This window comes from Syngnathus leptorhynchus, chromosome 4 (genome assembly GCF_054491065.1).
Source record: "Syngnathus leptorhynchus isolate UIUO chromosome 4, UIUO_Slep, whole genome shotgun sequence".
NCBI classification, from domain to species: domain Eukaryota; kingdom Metazoa; phylum Chordata; class Actinopteri; order Syngnathiformes; family Syngnathidae; genus Syngnathus; species Syngnathus leptorhynchus.
In genome coordinates, this window is record NC_141198.1 from 5,584,389 (window position 1) to 5,600,988 (window position 16,600).

The 16,600-nt window shown below is 41.8% G+C and overlaps 1 protein-coding gene across 3 annotated transcripts in view; it reads right to left on the reverse strand.

The window, feature by feature from the left end:
• Positions 1–1,128: 1,128 nt before the first annotated feature.
• Positions 1,129–16,600, reverse strand: part of cux2b (cut-like homeobox 2b) — an 82,383-nt gene continuing 66,911 nt past the window's right edge. For all 3 annotated transcript variants that reach the window (XM_085910397.1, XM_085910398.1, XM_085910399.1), the window contains exons 8-22: positions 15,791–15,857; positions 13,970–14,018; positions 13,298–13,402; positions 11,698–11,889; positions 11,553–11,611; positions 11,418–11,466; positions 11,199–11,298; positions 9,931–10,554; positions 8,959–9,060; positions 8,022–8,848; positions 7,182–7,341; positions 6,078–6,389; positions 5,816–6,004; positions 5,461–5,737; positions 1,129–5,161 (exon numbers count right to left, since the gene is read on the reverse strand). In XM_085910397.1, coding sequence (XP_085766523.1) covers positions 4,354–5,161; positions 5,461–5,737; positions 5,816–6,004; positions 6,078–6,389; positions 7,182–7,341; positions 8,022–8,848; positions 8,959–9,060; positions 9,931–10,554; positions 11,199–11,298; positions 11,418–11,466; positions 11,553–11,611; positions 11,698–11,889; positions 13,298–13,402; positions 13,970–14,018; positions 15,791–15,857 — 3,920 coding nt within the window. In that variant the 3' untranslated portion in view covers positions 1,129–4,353. The remainder of the gene's footprint in view (positions 5,162–5,460; positions 5,738–5,815; positions 6,005–6,077; positions 6,390–7,181; positions 7,342–8,021; positions 8,849–8,958; positions 9,061–9,930; positions 10,555–11,198; positions 11,299–11,417; positions 11,467–11,552; positions 11,612–11,697; positions 11,890–13,297; positions 13,403–13,969; positions 14,019–15,790; positions 15,858–16,600) is intronic.

Sequence of the window (16,600 nt, forward strand, 5' to 3'; positions counted from 1 at the left end):
CAAAAGAACAATGTACTTTTTTTTTTTTTTTTTGAGGAAGAACACCATAACTTGGGAAAAAAAAGTTGGATTAAAATTCACCATTATTTGCATGCATGACAATTTGTTGCTTGTTTTATTTAACGGTCATTTTTAAGATGCATTTTCATATATCAAAGTGTGTATTTGCTCTTGCACTTTATCGTTCTGGCTGTTGTCATGTGGCGGATCTCGGGACCAGTAGGTCTCTCACCCAACAAGGCTGCAGTTAGGGGTTGGGTGAGATGTTGTCCTTTGTTTTCTTTATTGCTTTGATTAACTTGTATCTAGCCAGAAATGTTGGCAGACAGTCATGGAATAAAGACGTGTTCCTAACTTCAGCCACAGTCATTCTTTTAGGCCTCAATATTTCATTTAGTGCTTTACATGCTATGTGAATCAACCAGTCAATTCTTAAATTGTATTTTTCACATTTATTACTTATTCTTGTCCCTTAAGTGGACATTTAACAAGGAATTATTAATAATCAGTATGTGTCAGAAATGGTAGTATGGCTAGTATGATGCAATACATTTCTACCATCCATCCATTTTCTGTACCGCTTTGGTAGCTAATGATTTGCTGGAGCCTATCCCGGCGGTCATCGAGCAGTAGGCGGGGGGCAAGCTGAACCGGTTGCCAGCCAATCGCAGGGCACACAGAGACAAACAACCATCCACACTCGCACTCACACCTAGGGGCAATATGGAGTGCTCAATCGGCCTACCAAGCATGTTTTGGGGATGTGGCAGGAAACCGGAGTGCCCGGAGAAAACCCACGCGGGATCCGGGAGAACATGCAAACTCCACACAGGGAGGGTCGGAGGTGGAATCGAACCGGCACCCCCCTAATTGTGAGGCGGACGTGCTAACCAGTGCTCCACCGAGCCACCAACATACCAAATGAAATAAGCTGTGTGACGGAAGAGCGATAAAAATGACCAAAAGCCACTTAAACAACAGACCACGTGTTGTAATAACAATTGCTAAATAATTCTGGAAATCTTATGGTATTCTGGAAATAGTGCCAATCTCTGAAGGGTATCTATTTGTTTTCTTTACAGAAATAAAAAGACGACACGGCAATGTCTTAAAACAATTATGTATTGAATGATGGCTTACAACTTCATTGCAAGAAGGTACCTCATCCACTCTTAACATTGAATAGCATGACGTGAGTTCTTCTTGACACATGGTTGACTTTCAAGGGATTTTGCAACAAACCTTCAATGTCTTGTCATTATCATCTATCTCCATATCCACAGCTGGGTGAAGTATTACCTTTTTGAGGACCAATTCCATCCATTATCTGTACTGCATCCTCAATTTATTCTTTATTCATTTAGTGACTATTGTCAGTTACAATAAAAAAAAAAAAGAGTAAATATAGTTTTACAAAAAGCTTTGCTTTTGTAAATAACATGGTTAGAAGCCCAGACGCTCTTTAATCACACCTTTTTACCAGGCATTACTCCTCTGAGGATAATTCACGGGGTACGTAGATGATATGTCACAAAATGATTTAAATATTTATATGACAGCAATGTTAAGAGGGTAGCTAATGATTTGTTGTTAGAGTGGATTCATGATGAAATTGTGCACCAAATGTATCAGCTGCACCATGCATGGACTTCACTATCGTAAAAAGACTGATAAAATGTTGCTGTGCAAGAACAACACAAGAACACAGCCTACTACCCCTTTGCCATGTGACCTAAATAAAATATTTGCATGCAAAACTGAGATTTTCATGAGAATAACCGCCTTGTTAAATACATTTCTTTTTCTGCCACTTGCCCATGTTTCACCACAAAACTCCCCAGCATAACTATACATTATTTTATGCAACAAAAAAAACCAAAAAACTGACGGTATGAAGATCAGACAACATTTCAGCGGCTCAAGAAATATAGAGCGCAAAGTCTAATGTTTTCCAAAACGCCAGCCATTCACGTCACACCGGTAGTTTCAATCTGAGATTTTTGATTCATCTGTACACAGAATTTAACCGCAACAACCGCTTCCTGAGAAAGTTGCCATTCCATATTCTTACAACTTTAACAGGTCGCATAAGTTCTTCCCAAAAAGACATATTGTATTTGTTTGTCAGAATCACAGACTCAGAGGAGGAAAAGTGTTTGAAGAAAGACTACCCTGAGAGAATGCCTTAAATGAGGGTGAGCTTGTTAGACCAGCACTGGCATGGATGGGTTTGGTTTATTTAACCTCTACACTCTAATTAGAATCAACACAGTTTGCTCCAAAATTTGAAGATGTTATTCAGAGTAATTGTGTAATATAGTTCTCTACATAATACAATCCAAGTCTTCTGACCTGTGAAGACCATGTGCAAGTGTTTACTACCAACTTCAATAATACAGTCGAGGCAAAGACTTGCAGACACTAAGGATAACGTTGATATTTGACTTTTTTTTTTGAGTCCTCACAATTATCAAAATCTAAGTGCTGTAAGTAGTTCATACACAGGGTGATGAATATCTAATTATGGTTCAGAGTATCAAATGGACGCAAAATACATAAAAAAAAAAAACATTTTGCAAGCATGACCAAAAGAAAAAAAAAAATGGACTCACAAAATACAAGTGGGCAAATATAACATATTACGGGGATAACTGTAACTGTGTGCGTCCCAGGATAAAATGTGCTAAGAATTCTTGCCCCCCAGATTAATGAGGTCATACCAAAATGATCATGCTCTCCGTAGTGTCATAACATGCGTTAGAGGTTGTGGTGTTTCATCAAGTATACATTATTACTTTAGCTACAGTACAAGATCCATTTCGAGAAAGTGCACTCAGTCAGGTGTTGGCTGTGAGGAGGATCAAGGACATAAAAATGAGCTCCTTCCATTCAATCAAAACAAAACTTGATACTTGTTTGCATTTCAAATACACAATGAAGTCAAATAAATTGTTCCCCTCCATTTAGTCATACCAGCGTGCGTCATGTTCATATACGGCACATGTCAGAAAAGTTCCAGGACCGGTGTCACAAAAGCCATTTCTCAGCGTTCTCTAGCGCGTCTTCCATCTATACATCTTTAAAACGAGTCTTTCAATTTCTTTGTGTGCTCCTGGTTGCCTTGTGAAGCGTGTTGTCAAGGAGAAGCAACCACAATCTGTCCAGCCACAACTCCAGCCTCTTTTTTGAGCGAGGATGTCGTGGTAGATCTCGCCCAGGAGGAAGAGAAAATTAATATCCTACATTTTGGGTGGTCTATATATGCATCTTTTGCGACACTAGTCCTCTAACATTTCTAACCCACCTTGTATGAGGATTAAGCACACGGTCCTGGCATGGTGTGCATTTAGATAATCTGAGGTCAACCTTGTCTCGTGTGTCTTGGACACTGTTATATCTGAAAAAGTGTGTCTTGGATGGACAAAGAGGGCATTGTGAAAGAAATAATTGTGCGTAGTGGATGTCAAACTGGCTACCCTAAGCACCTCAACAATAATCTCAACAGTCGTTTGAAAAAAAAAAAAAAAGGGGGAAAACTAAATCGTCAAAAGTACTCGACTCATTACATATGTCACTTCCTTTGTTGTTTTTTAAGGTTTTCAACATTTTTCTCTCGTTTTCACTCAAGTATAAGCAGCGCACAGGAGGACTAACTACAGAGAATAACAGGGTCAAGTGAGTACCATGCTACATCAGGTTTCCAGAAGGCTATTGCAGACAATTCTACATCATGTACAACCACATTTTATACGTGTGTTACAAATAGTTTAAAACATCGCTAAGGAATTAATTACAAGGTATTGAATATTTAGAGTCTTAAGGGACTATTTCTCAGTCAGTGAAAGGATTACATGTTGCTTGACTTATCAGTCCAGTCTTAAAGACAAAATTTGAAAAATTGCTATTCAAAAAGTAGCAAATTTGGTCAATGTATCTTTTCAAATAGTTATAGTGCTTTTAATGGCTTTAAGACAGGGGTCTTTTTAATCTCACCCAGTGGCAATCTACAGGATTTCAGCGTACATCTTTATGACACCATAGCTGCAAAAGTCTCCACGTCAAGTCCAGTAGGTAAAAGGACAGCTTGCTGTCATACATAGCTCAAAGTAGTACGCATTAAAAAAAGAATGAAAACAAACACATATTTAGAAACGTTTGGTCCCCCACACTTAGGTCTTGTGGGGAATTTAGCATAATGTTTGTTTGTTTCCATTTTCAACAAGTTTTCACTTGGGAAGGGCAGGACTTTCAGAAGCCAGGCTCCATTCCAAGTCTTCAGGGAAGCTCTTATTTGTTATGCTGCAAGCACAATCAAAAGCTCAACAGCAGCACTACAAACAAGTGAGCGGAGACCTAAAACTCCCATTCCAGTGTTTCCTCTCGATTGGCCGCTCTCTCCAACCTGTGGATGATATTATTGAGGTTTGCCATTTTTTCATTGCGTCTCTGAGAGCTTCTGTTGATCTTGGGGCTTTGGAAAGGTGGGGGCGCATTCGGGTCCAGGCTGTGACTGGTGCTTGTTGAGGGCGGGTTGGGCAGCGAGGGGGATATTGGAGCAGAGGAAGAGGGCACAGGAGAGACTGACATCATGAGACCTGGCGAGGACGCAGCAGAGGGCGAGTTGAGGGAGACCTCCAAGCTGCTGCGGCAGGCTTCCGACGAAGCCTTGAAGCTGACCGGGTCAACGGGCGACTTTCCAGAGTTTTCCCCCTCGTGCCTGGACTGATTCACTCTCTGGGGGGCATCGAGAGAGGTGGTGCTAGTGTACACGGCAGCCTGACTGCTCAGCCCCTCCTCCTGCCCCGCGGTCTGGCCGGCTAAGAGGGGCCCATGACAGCCAACGGCGGGGTCCTCGTGTTCACTTTTAAACGGTGGGAATTGCACTGCGGTGGAAAAACACTGAGCTCTCGTTTGTCTCACGGAGCCCTCTTCCCCCACCTCTGCCAAGATCTCGCCGTCCGCTGCCTCCTGTTTGATGTAAGGAAGTGCGGCGTTGCTCAGAGGAAGGCTGGAGTGCTTGTGTCCTGAGGGCTGCTGAAGCTTCCTCTCCTCGCCGTCAGATCGAGGGCTCCTTGTTAGTGAAGGTGAGTAGCTGTGATGCTCAGCGTCAGTGTCGTTGTCCGGCAGACCCTCCATCAGCACTTCACGTCTCATCCTAGACCTGCATAAAACACCGCAATTAGACTCGAAAGCTTTCCCTTGCTGACAATTTGAGTCTTAAAATGAAAACGCTCTGTTAATAGGGCAGGCTGCACAATGACCAAAAGTTCAAATCTGGGCTGTTTTTGTTTTCCTGGCGATTTTTTTTTTTTTTCAAACAGAGAAAGACCTTTTCGACAGACACGATCCAAAATCTTGCAAATCCATATTTTTGTCCTGCTTTCCTATATCCGCTTGTGTATAGTTATGACAAGTACATGAAAATAGTAAAGGTCATCAGAAAGAGTTGCATTGACTGGCCTGTAGTTGTGAAACCAGTTGATAACAGTGTTGGTTTTGAGATGGAGCTGGGCAGCTAGCATCTCAATGGTATTCTGAGAAGGGTATGGCTCCAAGAGGTAGACCTTCCTCAGGGCTTCTTTTTCTTCTGCTCCCAAAACCACTCGAGGCTTCTTCACCTGACCATAGGAGCACAGGTCCAGCGAGGATAAGGCTGGACTGACACACTCGGAGCGAGTACTGGGTGAGTCACTATCTGAGCCTGTACTCAGTAACCCGTAACGCCTCTTCAGGTAAGCTGCGATGGAAACAGAGCGAGAACATCAACAAAGAGACATCATCATGACATAATGGAGGTAAGGCAAAAATAGGTAACCTTTCTTTTCCATCTTCTTCATAGCCCTCAACTTTTCCACATTGTGGGGATCATTGAGCCACAGTTGCATGCGCACAAATGGCTCTCTTCCTTTGAGGCTAAGTTTGTGCCAGGGTTTGGGCCGAGACAGCAGGTCAGACACAGAGCCTTGAGTGAGACCCAGAATTGTCTCCCCAAAGAGACGCTGGCCTGTAGGGAAACACATACCTTTGATAACTGCAGTACTTTGTATGAGCTGACTACAAATATCGAATAGACTCACCTAGGTTATTGTCTGTTAACACCTCTTTTACTTTTTTCGTGATGGCGTAAGTGTCCAGCTCAGAGGACATGGCTACCAGCTCCTGGATGCCAAGTGGGTTAGCGGGGTGATGTAAGGCTATGAGGCTGGAGGTTGACTTCCCGCCCTCGGGCTGGGGAGGTAGCCCCAGGACCAGACTCTCAGGCTGCTGGTTCTCCTTGCTGCTTTCCAGAGAGAGGCTCACCGGTTCTACCAGTGGACTCGGCTGACCCTCTGCTGGACTCAAAGGTGGGGACGGTGAAGACTGCGTGGTGACTGGACTTTTATCCGAGGCTGATAGACAGCAGATATAAAAAGAACAGTTATTCAAAGATGCCAAATATTCCGATTTGTCCGTAGTTTGTTACAGTCAATTGCCATATATTTCGAAAATGTTCCGGAGATCTGCGACGGAGAAGGTATCAGCCGTGTAGTCCAAAGTATTGAGGCTAATAGTTGGTGGACAATATTTAGACTCTATAAACTAAGTGCGTTTTTGTTGATGATGTCATCATGTTGCCATAGTTAAAAGTAGTCTTTAGATGCCAGAATAAGTGCTTGGTGCAAAAGTGAAATTCTCACAGAATTATTGATAAAACCACACGCACAGGGCGTAACCAGTAACAGTAAATTAATGTGTCTGGAAATAAAATATAAAACACAGACACTCGCAAAACAGTCTGAAAACCGGAGATAAATGAATACATTATCGCATATGTCATCCAAGGGGAGGGGCCTCATAGCTGAAAAGTACATGAACACAGTATATTAAATATTTATAATATCAGTAATGTTAATTATTACATTTCCAGGGAGGTATTTTGATGTCTTTTACGTATTCTCAAGTGGGCCTGAAAATGTCTATCACTGATTGAGGTGGTTGTTCGAATCCACATCATCGTGTTTCGTTTTGCATTTGACTTTTGAGATACACACAATAAATGTTCCACTTCTTTAACTCATTAAAAACAGCGACTGTGGTTAGTTAAAGGACCACACTAACCATAACAAAATCAAAATGCTCCTGACAAACAATACATGCACAAGAGCTGTTCCATTGAAACCGGTCTTTGAATGGAGACTGACCTTGACCCTGGTGCGGGGTCTGGTTGAGGGTCTGACCTAGCTGGTCAAGTAACCAGAGTTGCATGCGGATGAAGGGTTCTCTGCCTTTCTGAGTCAACTTGCTCCAGGGTTTGGGCCGTGATAGCATGTCGCTCACGCTCCCCTGAGAAAGCCCAAGCACCTGTGCAACATATAATTTTTTTTTATATATGACTCTTCACACTGTATGAAAGAGTAAAGACGTGCCAATTGTATATGTAACGCATTGTACGAAATGGTCGTTTAAAACTGATGCAGATCCAAAAGTAGCCACTAGAGGTCAGCACAACACCATAAATATGGGAAAAGCTTTCTAATTAGGCCATCAAACTTAGTATCAAAGTAGGAAGCATTGAATAAAAAATATCAAAGATTTAAAATGAGAGCAACAACCAATAAAGGTCTTTGGACTTATGGGTCGAATTCAAGTTGAGGGTTGAGAATTTTTTTTTTTTTTTTTTTAAAACAGTGATGCCTTATAATGATCTAATTTGGCACATTCGTAATCAATGACTGAATAACACATTTGATTGGTGTTTAGGGCCAGATGAGTGAACACGTGCATCTTTTATTAAAGTAAATGTTTTGCAAATGGTACAAGCATGGGGAAAAATAAAATCTTCATTTCCAAAATCTGTCCATTTGCAGCAACAATAAAAGTATAACAATGTGAGTCTTGCTTAGACCATAAAATAAAACAAAACAGCTTTTTAAAACCTTTCCAAGTGAGTAAATCCGTAAGCAAGATAACAATCGAGCAGCTGAAATGTGTGTGAAAAGAATAAAAGTTTTGGGATTTCTTAATGATTCATGTGAACTGACCTTTTCGCCAAAGATCCTCTGGCAGATGCCATTCTTTGCCAGCTTCTCCTTTACTTGCCTGGTCAACTCAATGGTATCCACTTCCCGGTACATGTACAACTCGTACTGTTCTGGAGTCAGCGGTGGGACGGTGGGCTTCAAAGCTCGTGGAATGTACGCTGGATAGTAAGAAAGGCGACCGGGACTAGGGCCCGGGGACTCGCCACTGACTGAGTTGTCCGACTCCACCTTCACCTCCATGGGCCGGCCCAGCCCGAGCTCTTCTTCGGCCGCAGAGGCCTCTTCGCTGAGACACTCACCGTTCTCCAGGCGAGGCCAGGGCCGGCTCAATATAGAGGGACCGGAAGAGGAGGAAGACACGGAGGGTGAAATGGAGTTAAAGGGCCGGGAGCTTCCCACCCCGAAGCCCATCGACCCCCGTTCCTGGGACCAGTGCTGGTCAAAGTAAGTGCCAACCTCTCCGATCTCTGATTTGACTTTGCGGATGATATTTTGAACAAAGACAGCTGGGGAGAGAACGCTGAGGGGTGTCTGGGGACTGCTGATGGAATTGGCCATGCAAACAGTAACGCAGCCCCCCTCTTGTTTAATGGAGATGGGCAAAGGCAGGCCTTTGGATCGCTCATGGGGCCCCAGACGCTCCACTTGGACTCCTGTGCCAACTGTTGAGACTCTTGCGCAACCTTCCATATCCATCAAGACCTGTTGCTGGGACTCCATCTCCATCCTAGCCTGCTGTAAGATGTTCTTAATGGTTTCGTCAGAGCTGTTGCCTGCCCCGTTACTGCTCCTGCCCAAGGAGGTGTTCACGGGTGTCTTGCAGTCCCCTGAAGAAGAAAGGCAGCCGTTCAGACGATGATACAAACTTGATCACTGCATTTCCGCTAAGCTAGGTGAAATAATGAGTACAAAGCCTGATTTGTGGTTCCAGACTCACCTCCCCTCTGGGATTGGATCTCCTTCTTGGCCTGCTCCAGGATATTCCTGATGGCGTCGTCTGACCCAGTTTCTGGAGTTCGGATGCGTGGAGTGATGCTCCCTGCCATAAGGGGTAGGAGGAGAGGCAGCAGAAAGGAGGGGTGAGTGGGATGGTTGATCAGAGAGCAGTTTCAAGGCTTTACTTTTGACTGGTAGATCAATGGCTGCCTTTGAGTGTGTGCTGTCTGAAGGTTCTGTATACGGGAAGCTCAACTTTCAAAAGCTATGAATCTAGGGAGAAAACAAAGTTGAAAAGCAAGACTACAAACATGGCACAAGAAGTCATGGATGAGGTCCAAGTTGGTTTGAAGTATAATAAGCCACCAATTGATGATGACAGGAGCACATTTTGGGTATAGTGGCTGGAATTTATCTTACAGTCATTGAAATGATGTGGACTTCTTGCCGGACAATAAGCTCATTATTTTTTTAAGGGAGGCAATCCCTGTTTTTATGTGGAAAAGGCTTATTTCCACTTATTCAAGAATTTGGCAGGGGTTTAAAAAAAAAAAAAGATCTATCTATAAATTAACTGATGAATATTTTTATATTCCATGACACTGTCAATTATTCTATAATTCTATAATCGGATTTTAGTTTCTAATCAATCAGACAATCACAAAACAAAGTACTCAAAGTACTCTTCACGTTATATATAGTTTAGATATTGTTTAGACTGGTGCAAATCCTAATCTTTTGGGATGGTTACATTGATCACCTAGCATTCCACGTCTCAGTAGCTCTAAGAGTTATAAGGGTTGGTCACGTCTGCTTTGGTCTCCTAATATTCTGGGACTGGGCTGGCCCACAAATACTGAATCTGTGTGTAACTGACAGCCATTGCCATGCTTGTGTGTGTGTGTTGGGGAGTGTACTTAAAAAAAATGTTAATAAACTATGTGTTTGTGTTCATTATGTAGTTTCCACTGACCTCTTTGACGGACCTGGATGGTCCTGAGTGCCAGGATGTTCTGCTCATCAGAAAGGAACTGCTTCATTTTAAGGAAGGGCTCTTTGCCTTTCACAGTCAACTTCCTCCAGGGTTTGGGCCTGGCCAGGATCTCACTGACTGAGCCTTGCGAGAGGCCAAGCACATAGTGGCCAAACACACGCTGTCCGATGTTATGCTTCAGCAGCTGCTCCTTCACCTGGAACGCGATCTCCGCTGTGTCGACTTGGTCGTCGTCCCCCGCAGTCGAGCCACCACTTTCGGACTGGTCACTAGGCAAGCCTGCATCACTGCTGGCGGACCCTTGAGTGGCTGACATGAGGGCCACCTTGGCTGCGTAGAGTGCAGTGGGAAAAGCCATATGGCCTTCCTTTTTAAAATGTGAGGAGAGAAGATGCTTGTGGAGGAGGTGGTCTCCTGAAAGCCGGTCGCCAGAACACGGTGACACGGAGAAGGGACGAGGCAGATCGTGGCTGGAGGACGACCCATCCAGTGTGGGAGGACCAGGACTGGGGGAGGCGTGACCACCATCCACCTGAGAACATGACGAGTTGGAACCGGGCGGCCTGCCTGTCTCGCGGGCTCCATCCTCCGACTGGTCATCATCTACAGATTGAAGTGACATGTTCTGCTTTTATTGTATACTGTAGGATGTACATCTCTTTATAACAATCGAACAAAAATGCTAAAATTGGCTAATACGTATTTTTAATGACCCAAACATTTTTTCGACTAGCAAGCCATTATATAATTAATTATGCATTTTATATGAGCTAGGTCATTTTTCAATAAAGTTTTCTTAGCTAAAAAGTCATTCTACATTTTACAGCACAGACAACTTCAATATTGTTGACTGTAGACATTAGTCAAAAACAAAAAATATTTGACTTATTGCATTTTTTTTATTTTAAGTATGAGGTTTTTTTTTTTTTTAAAATTACATTTTATATTCATGGTTCCCTGTCGTCGTACTTGTAATTTTTAGTGGTTGTAATTATGATGTTTGGAAATTGACAAGAAAAAAAAAGGTTAATAACATATTGACCATAGAATAAATTAGATATTTAAAAAGAAAAATCTATTTAACCAGTTCAGAAAAGTGTTCAATCTTAATTTGTATTTTCTTGTGCCCATGTGGTATTTCTAGAGTTCTTTGATTTTGCACTTTGCAGAGCAGAACAAGGTTGGCTAGTGGTCACCTCTGGTTTGCTAGCTATAAAAAAACAAATTATTTAAACAGGCACGTTTACCAGTGCTGTGCGATAGTCTGGCCTTTTCCATCAGATATTTGTGAGAGGGAAGAAATGCCTCTTTATCCAGTAGAAGTGCGTCTGTGACCTTGGCAGAATCCTGTACACACAAACAGATCGAGGAAAACTGTAATTAGGTGACGTTTTAAAATAATATTAGAAAGACAACAAAAAAATGTTCGCTAAGGCTGAGTGGAATATGTGCAAAAGAACACATACCTGGGATGAGCTGCCATTTGCAGAGGCCAGCTTCATTACCTTTAAGATACTATGAGCAGAGACACAATAACTTCATTAATTCATTCATTTATCCAATAAGCAATGATGTGCATTTGCTCCACAATAAATTGTCACCTGAGTTCAGTTTTAATCTCTTCATAATCCATTTGGGATTTCAGTTTAGTTTCTAATCTCTGAAAAGAAAAAATTTATATTTTATTACTATAAATATAAGTAAATTAGTAGCAGGCCAATCATTTAACATGTCAGCGCCACTCACCTCAATAGCTTCGGCCTTGTAGGCTAACTGTCTTTCTAGCTCTACGATTTGATTGGCTGAGGTCTCTTGAACTTCCTGTAGGGTGAACTGAAGGCGCTGAATATTTTCAAGAAGACGAATGATTTCACGGTCTTTCGCAAGCAGAGTGGCCTCCAGTTTGGAAGGCAACGCTTCGCATCGCTCATTGTTCTCCTGCCAAGTCGAGGTGATGTGAAGAAAAAAAAAAGAGAGATGTGGATATGCAAGAGTGAGATTAACAACATCCATAGTAGAGTTTACATTGCAAATCATGGAAGTATTGTCTCCATTCAAGTCAAACTGGACTAGCTCCACCGATGGTGACTCCGGGAAGCATTTGCAGTGCTGCACCTTTTCCACATTTTCTAGTTAGACCCGGCATTATGTCCTCATTGCAAAGAGTATTGATTCCCCCCGTCTTCCAAATTCCCCAAACAACATATGACCCCAACAACATGAGCATAGGGATTTCTATATAGCCAAGTATTGGAAATGGTTTTGTACCTGTTTACAGATCGATAGCTTGAGATCACATCATTTCTCACGTGTTCTTGAATTTTCTTGGATCATGGCATGATCTGTTCATCGTTTTTTTTTTTTTTTTAGATCCTATCGTCTGTTTCACTTAGTCTAGCGATTGTCAACCGGTAGGCCGCGGCCCTTGAGTGGTCTGTGGTGGTATTTCAGGTGGTCAGCGAAATTGGAAATGGAAAATACTGTAATTGTAACATTTAGACTTGATTTACTTTCCATCTAATTTTGCGAATCATTTGTCAAATGTAGCTGAGATTCCCAAAATAGACATACAGATTCAAGAAGTTGCAAATAAGAAGCCTGTAAAGGTCTATCCTCCTTCGGTGCAAAATAAAACAATATTCCACCAAAGCAGTGGTGCTCGAGTTGCTTCTTGGTTATAATGGTGGTCCCTTGGACAAAACCAGTTGAAAACCCCTAACTTAGTCTAATAAGTACAGTATGAAGTATGTATTTAAGTGATTTTTTTTTTATTCAACAAATCTGGCAGTAATAATGCCAGAGCTTTAACTGACTTAAGTGAGGCAATTACTTTTTCACTTAGGGCTAGATATGGTAAGATTACACTTCACTAATCACACAGTCATATCAAATCACGATCGCCTTGTGGTCAGTCCAGGTTTATTCGGTCTTTTGTTCCATAAATGTGAAGAAGCTAAGTGAACACTGAAAAGTTAAAGTGCCAATGATCATCGTCATCCCCATGTGATTTTGATCCGTCCCCTGGGGGAGAGGGGAGCAGCGGGCAGCAGCGGAGCCGCGCCCGGGAATCATTTGGTGATCTAACCCCCCAATTCCAACCCTTAATGCTGAGTGCCAAGCAGGGAGCCAATGGGTTCCATTTTTATAGTCTTTGGTATGACCCGGCCGGGGTTTGAACCCACAACCTTTCAGTCTCAGGGAAGCTGAACTACAGAAACAGAATATAAAAAATGGATGAACCCTTGTTCAGTTCTTTTAAGTGTTTTTTTTGTTTATAGTGAAGTAAAATAATGCGCATCGTCAGAAACGAGAAAAGAAAGTCAGACGAACAAGATGGAATTCTTACCTTATGAATGCCATCTTGTTGTTGACAGCTCGCCGCAGAGGCATTTGGCCCATTGACGAGCTGCTCCTTTAGCCTCTGCACTTCCTTCTGGGCCACTTCTGCTTTCTGTGAAAACATTTGGCTCGGTTACAGTTGTCAAGCATCTGGATGATAATAACAATATGATAAAGGGGGTAAAGAGAAGAGCCATCTGCTAGAATCGCTGCCAAGTACAGTGCATCGTAGTCATTGGTTGATTCTGCTAATGCAGCTGTTGAGTCTGCTGACTTGATATTGTGTTTGCTGCTTTGTCGCACCTTTCGAATTATTGATCCATTTTGAAAATGCAATCAGTAAAGACATTCAACAGAAGCCCAAGTAGTAGAAGAAAGGGGGCATCACCAGGAAACCAAAGCAATGAAAAAGAGTAGCGAGGAACCCCGGTGTTCAGAGCTCCGACATCAATCGAGCTCCGCGGTCTCCCCTGTTGAGTGCAGCCATGCTACTGTAGCGCGCCTACCAACGGGGGTTTAGGATTACATTCTCTAATCACACGCTCAGGGAAAGGGGGGAGGGTTTGGGCAAGGGGGGGGGCAGGACAGAGGGTGTCTTAATTAAAGCCAAGGCATGATTACGGACGAAAGTGATTACCCTAACAAAGGAACGTCTCAATCAGGGACGGGAACAACTTACCTGGTTTGCCTTCTCAAGTTTGGCCATGATGATGTTGACTTCTTCAATCCTGGGAAACACAAAAAAACATGTCGTTAAGAATAATATTAACAAAGCAACATGATCAAATCTGATTTTACGCATATTTTTAAATGTGGGAAAAAAATCATTTGAAGGATGCCAACTGTGTTCTTAAGCTTGCCCAGATAGTGTCTGCCCTTGTTTTTATTTCAAAAAGGTTTTTCATGTCACCAGTAATTACCAAATTGAGCCTACCTTGAAATCATTTAGCTGAATGAACAAAGTCCTGCAAAATTTTCCCAGGTGACTAGAAAGATAGATTTCTCAATTTCGCATGAGCTTTTTAACCTGAGCACATTCAACTACAGCATCAAACAGACTCATGAATTGATGATTTTCTTTATCATTAGCACTCAAAAATGATTAGAGAGATTTTAATTGCATGTTACATATAATAAAATGTAACCTCCAACTTGTCTCCCAATATCTGATAATTAGTCTAATTTAACCAGGATCTCAGCAAGGTTATTCATGAGATTTGTTTGAAGTTCAGTTGTTTCTTTTGCAATGTGGAACCTGATTTTCAAAAGGTAGATAAGAATGGATTAATATCAAGGCTCCTACGAGAGAATTAACTGTACGCAAGTCTGATGTTCCGACATTTAATGGTGCTGCTAGCCAAAGATAGACTTGCTCAAAGATTTCATTGAATTGACCTAAAATGTATTCTTGTGCTCAATTGAATGTTTGCAATTCGGACTTTTCAAGATTTGATCCTTTAAGGACCTACTATTTATAATTGTCTGAAATACGACCGAATCCAGTGCAATTTATTAAGTGAAAAGTACACAACAAACAACATGGAGTTTGTTAGACCCAACAGCCATTCTTGGCGTAAACAATCAGTGTTGTGTGGCAAAACCCTGATATGAGAAAGTAGCGCTTTTGTCAGGGTCCAAGAATTAAGGTTGGGAAAGACAGCAAGCACTAACAGGTGTCAGCTCCACATGAAATGAACTTGTGCAGTGCACAAAATGTTTTGTATTGATTGGCTGCTCAATTACTCAAGTTGGAGCAGACGCATAGTGGTTTGTACGTACAGAACCTGCCAGTGAGAGGAATAGAGACAGGGCCAGAGTTTAGAAGCTTTTGTTCATGGAAGATGAGGATCAGTAGCGCTGCTGTCATCTGAAAGGAATGTGAACCCAGATAACAGCCGCACTATGTCCACGCACGTGAAATACTACCAACTACCAGCTGGATGCCATAAAGAAAAAAAAAAAGTGCCCAGTCTAAGAAAATAGACGGCAGTGGGTCTTGAAACATCCGTACGATTGTGCCTTGGATTAAGCCTTGGAGAAAATCCATTAGCAGGAGCTGACTGTGCTCTGGAGCACAACCTGAACAAAAGAGTGTTTACTTTGAATGTCTATCGACATCCTTCATACAAGCTCAGATGCTTTTCAGGCAGGCATGCAGTGTATACGTAGCGTTCAAAAAAACAGGACATTGTAGCGTTTTTCTGAAGCAATCTTTAAATGGAGCAATTCTTCTTGAGGGCTGTCAAGGCCCAACTGCCGGTGAAGGCAAACACAGAGCTCTCTCATCGACCTGCCTTAATGGCTGAGTCACTCTCTTGCACGGCTGCTACAATGGCATTCCTCAGCTTTACACACCACGTGAATTTATGTAGGCAAAATAAAGTCGAACCGTTTCAGCACTTAAATTGCTTCAATAACCTGAAATGGCAGTGTCGGTGGGCTACACGTTGTATGAAAGGAGATTCCACACGGAAGTGACAAATTAAAAGCCGATTCTTACTTGTTTGTCATCTCTTGGTTATATTTACACCGCAGGTCCAGCAGCTCAGTCTGTGAAGTATCCAAAGCTGTTCGGAGGCAAATAGTAAGAAGCATATGTTAACTCTTCTTTTTTTTTTTTAAACTCTTTTTTTCCCAATTTACTAGTATCCAGGCTCATATATGTAATTATTATCTGCATAGAATTTTAATAGATTGGGATTTCCCATGTTGAGACACACATATTTTTTAGTGTTAAGAGAAGTTGTTTAACCTTGGTAAAGGTTTTAACACTAGAGGCCTCTGATACAAAGACTGTATGAACAATAGCTGGACAAAAAAAAAAAATGTCTCTCACTTTTAAGAAAAACATTCAGACATTGACAATTCAAATAAACTTTAAACCAGTTGACTTTGCCTTAATTATGTGCTGGCTTTTAATAGTTTTATTAATAAAAAAAAAAGGCTCACGTCACAAAATCACTTAAAGGTCAGGAAAATGAATTGGCATTTTGATAAAGTATCTACTTCATTACTATATCTGTATCAATATCGGCGATACTAGCCTTGCGTTTGCTCGGTATTGAATCCAATGCAATCTAATGCATCTAATCATAGATTAGTTTTTAACCAATCCTGTTTGCAGAATAAATGTTGATTTTTAAGGCAAAAAAAATTGAGAAATAGTAAACAAAATGTATACAGTATGCATGATATGTATTGTGTTGTTGCATCTTTTTGGTGGTCAATGAACAACTGCTATAATTTAGAACCAGATTCGAGCAAATGGAGTGATAAAGCTTATTTTGATGTGTAAGTGTAATTCATGTTG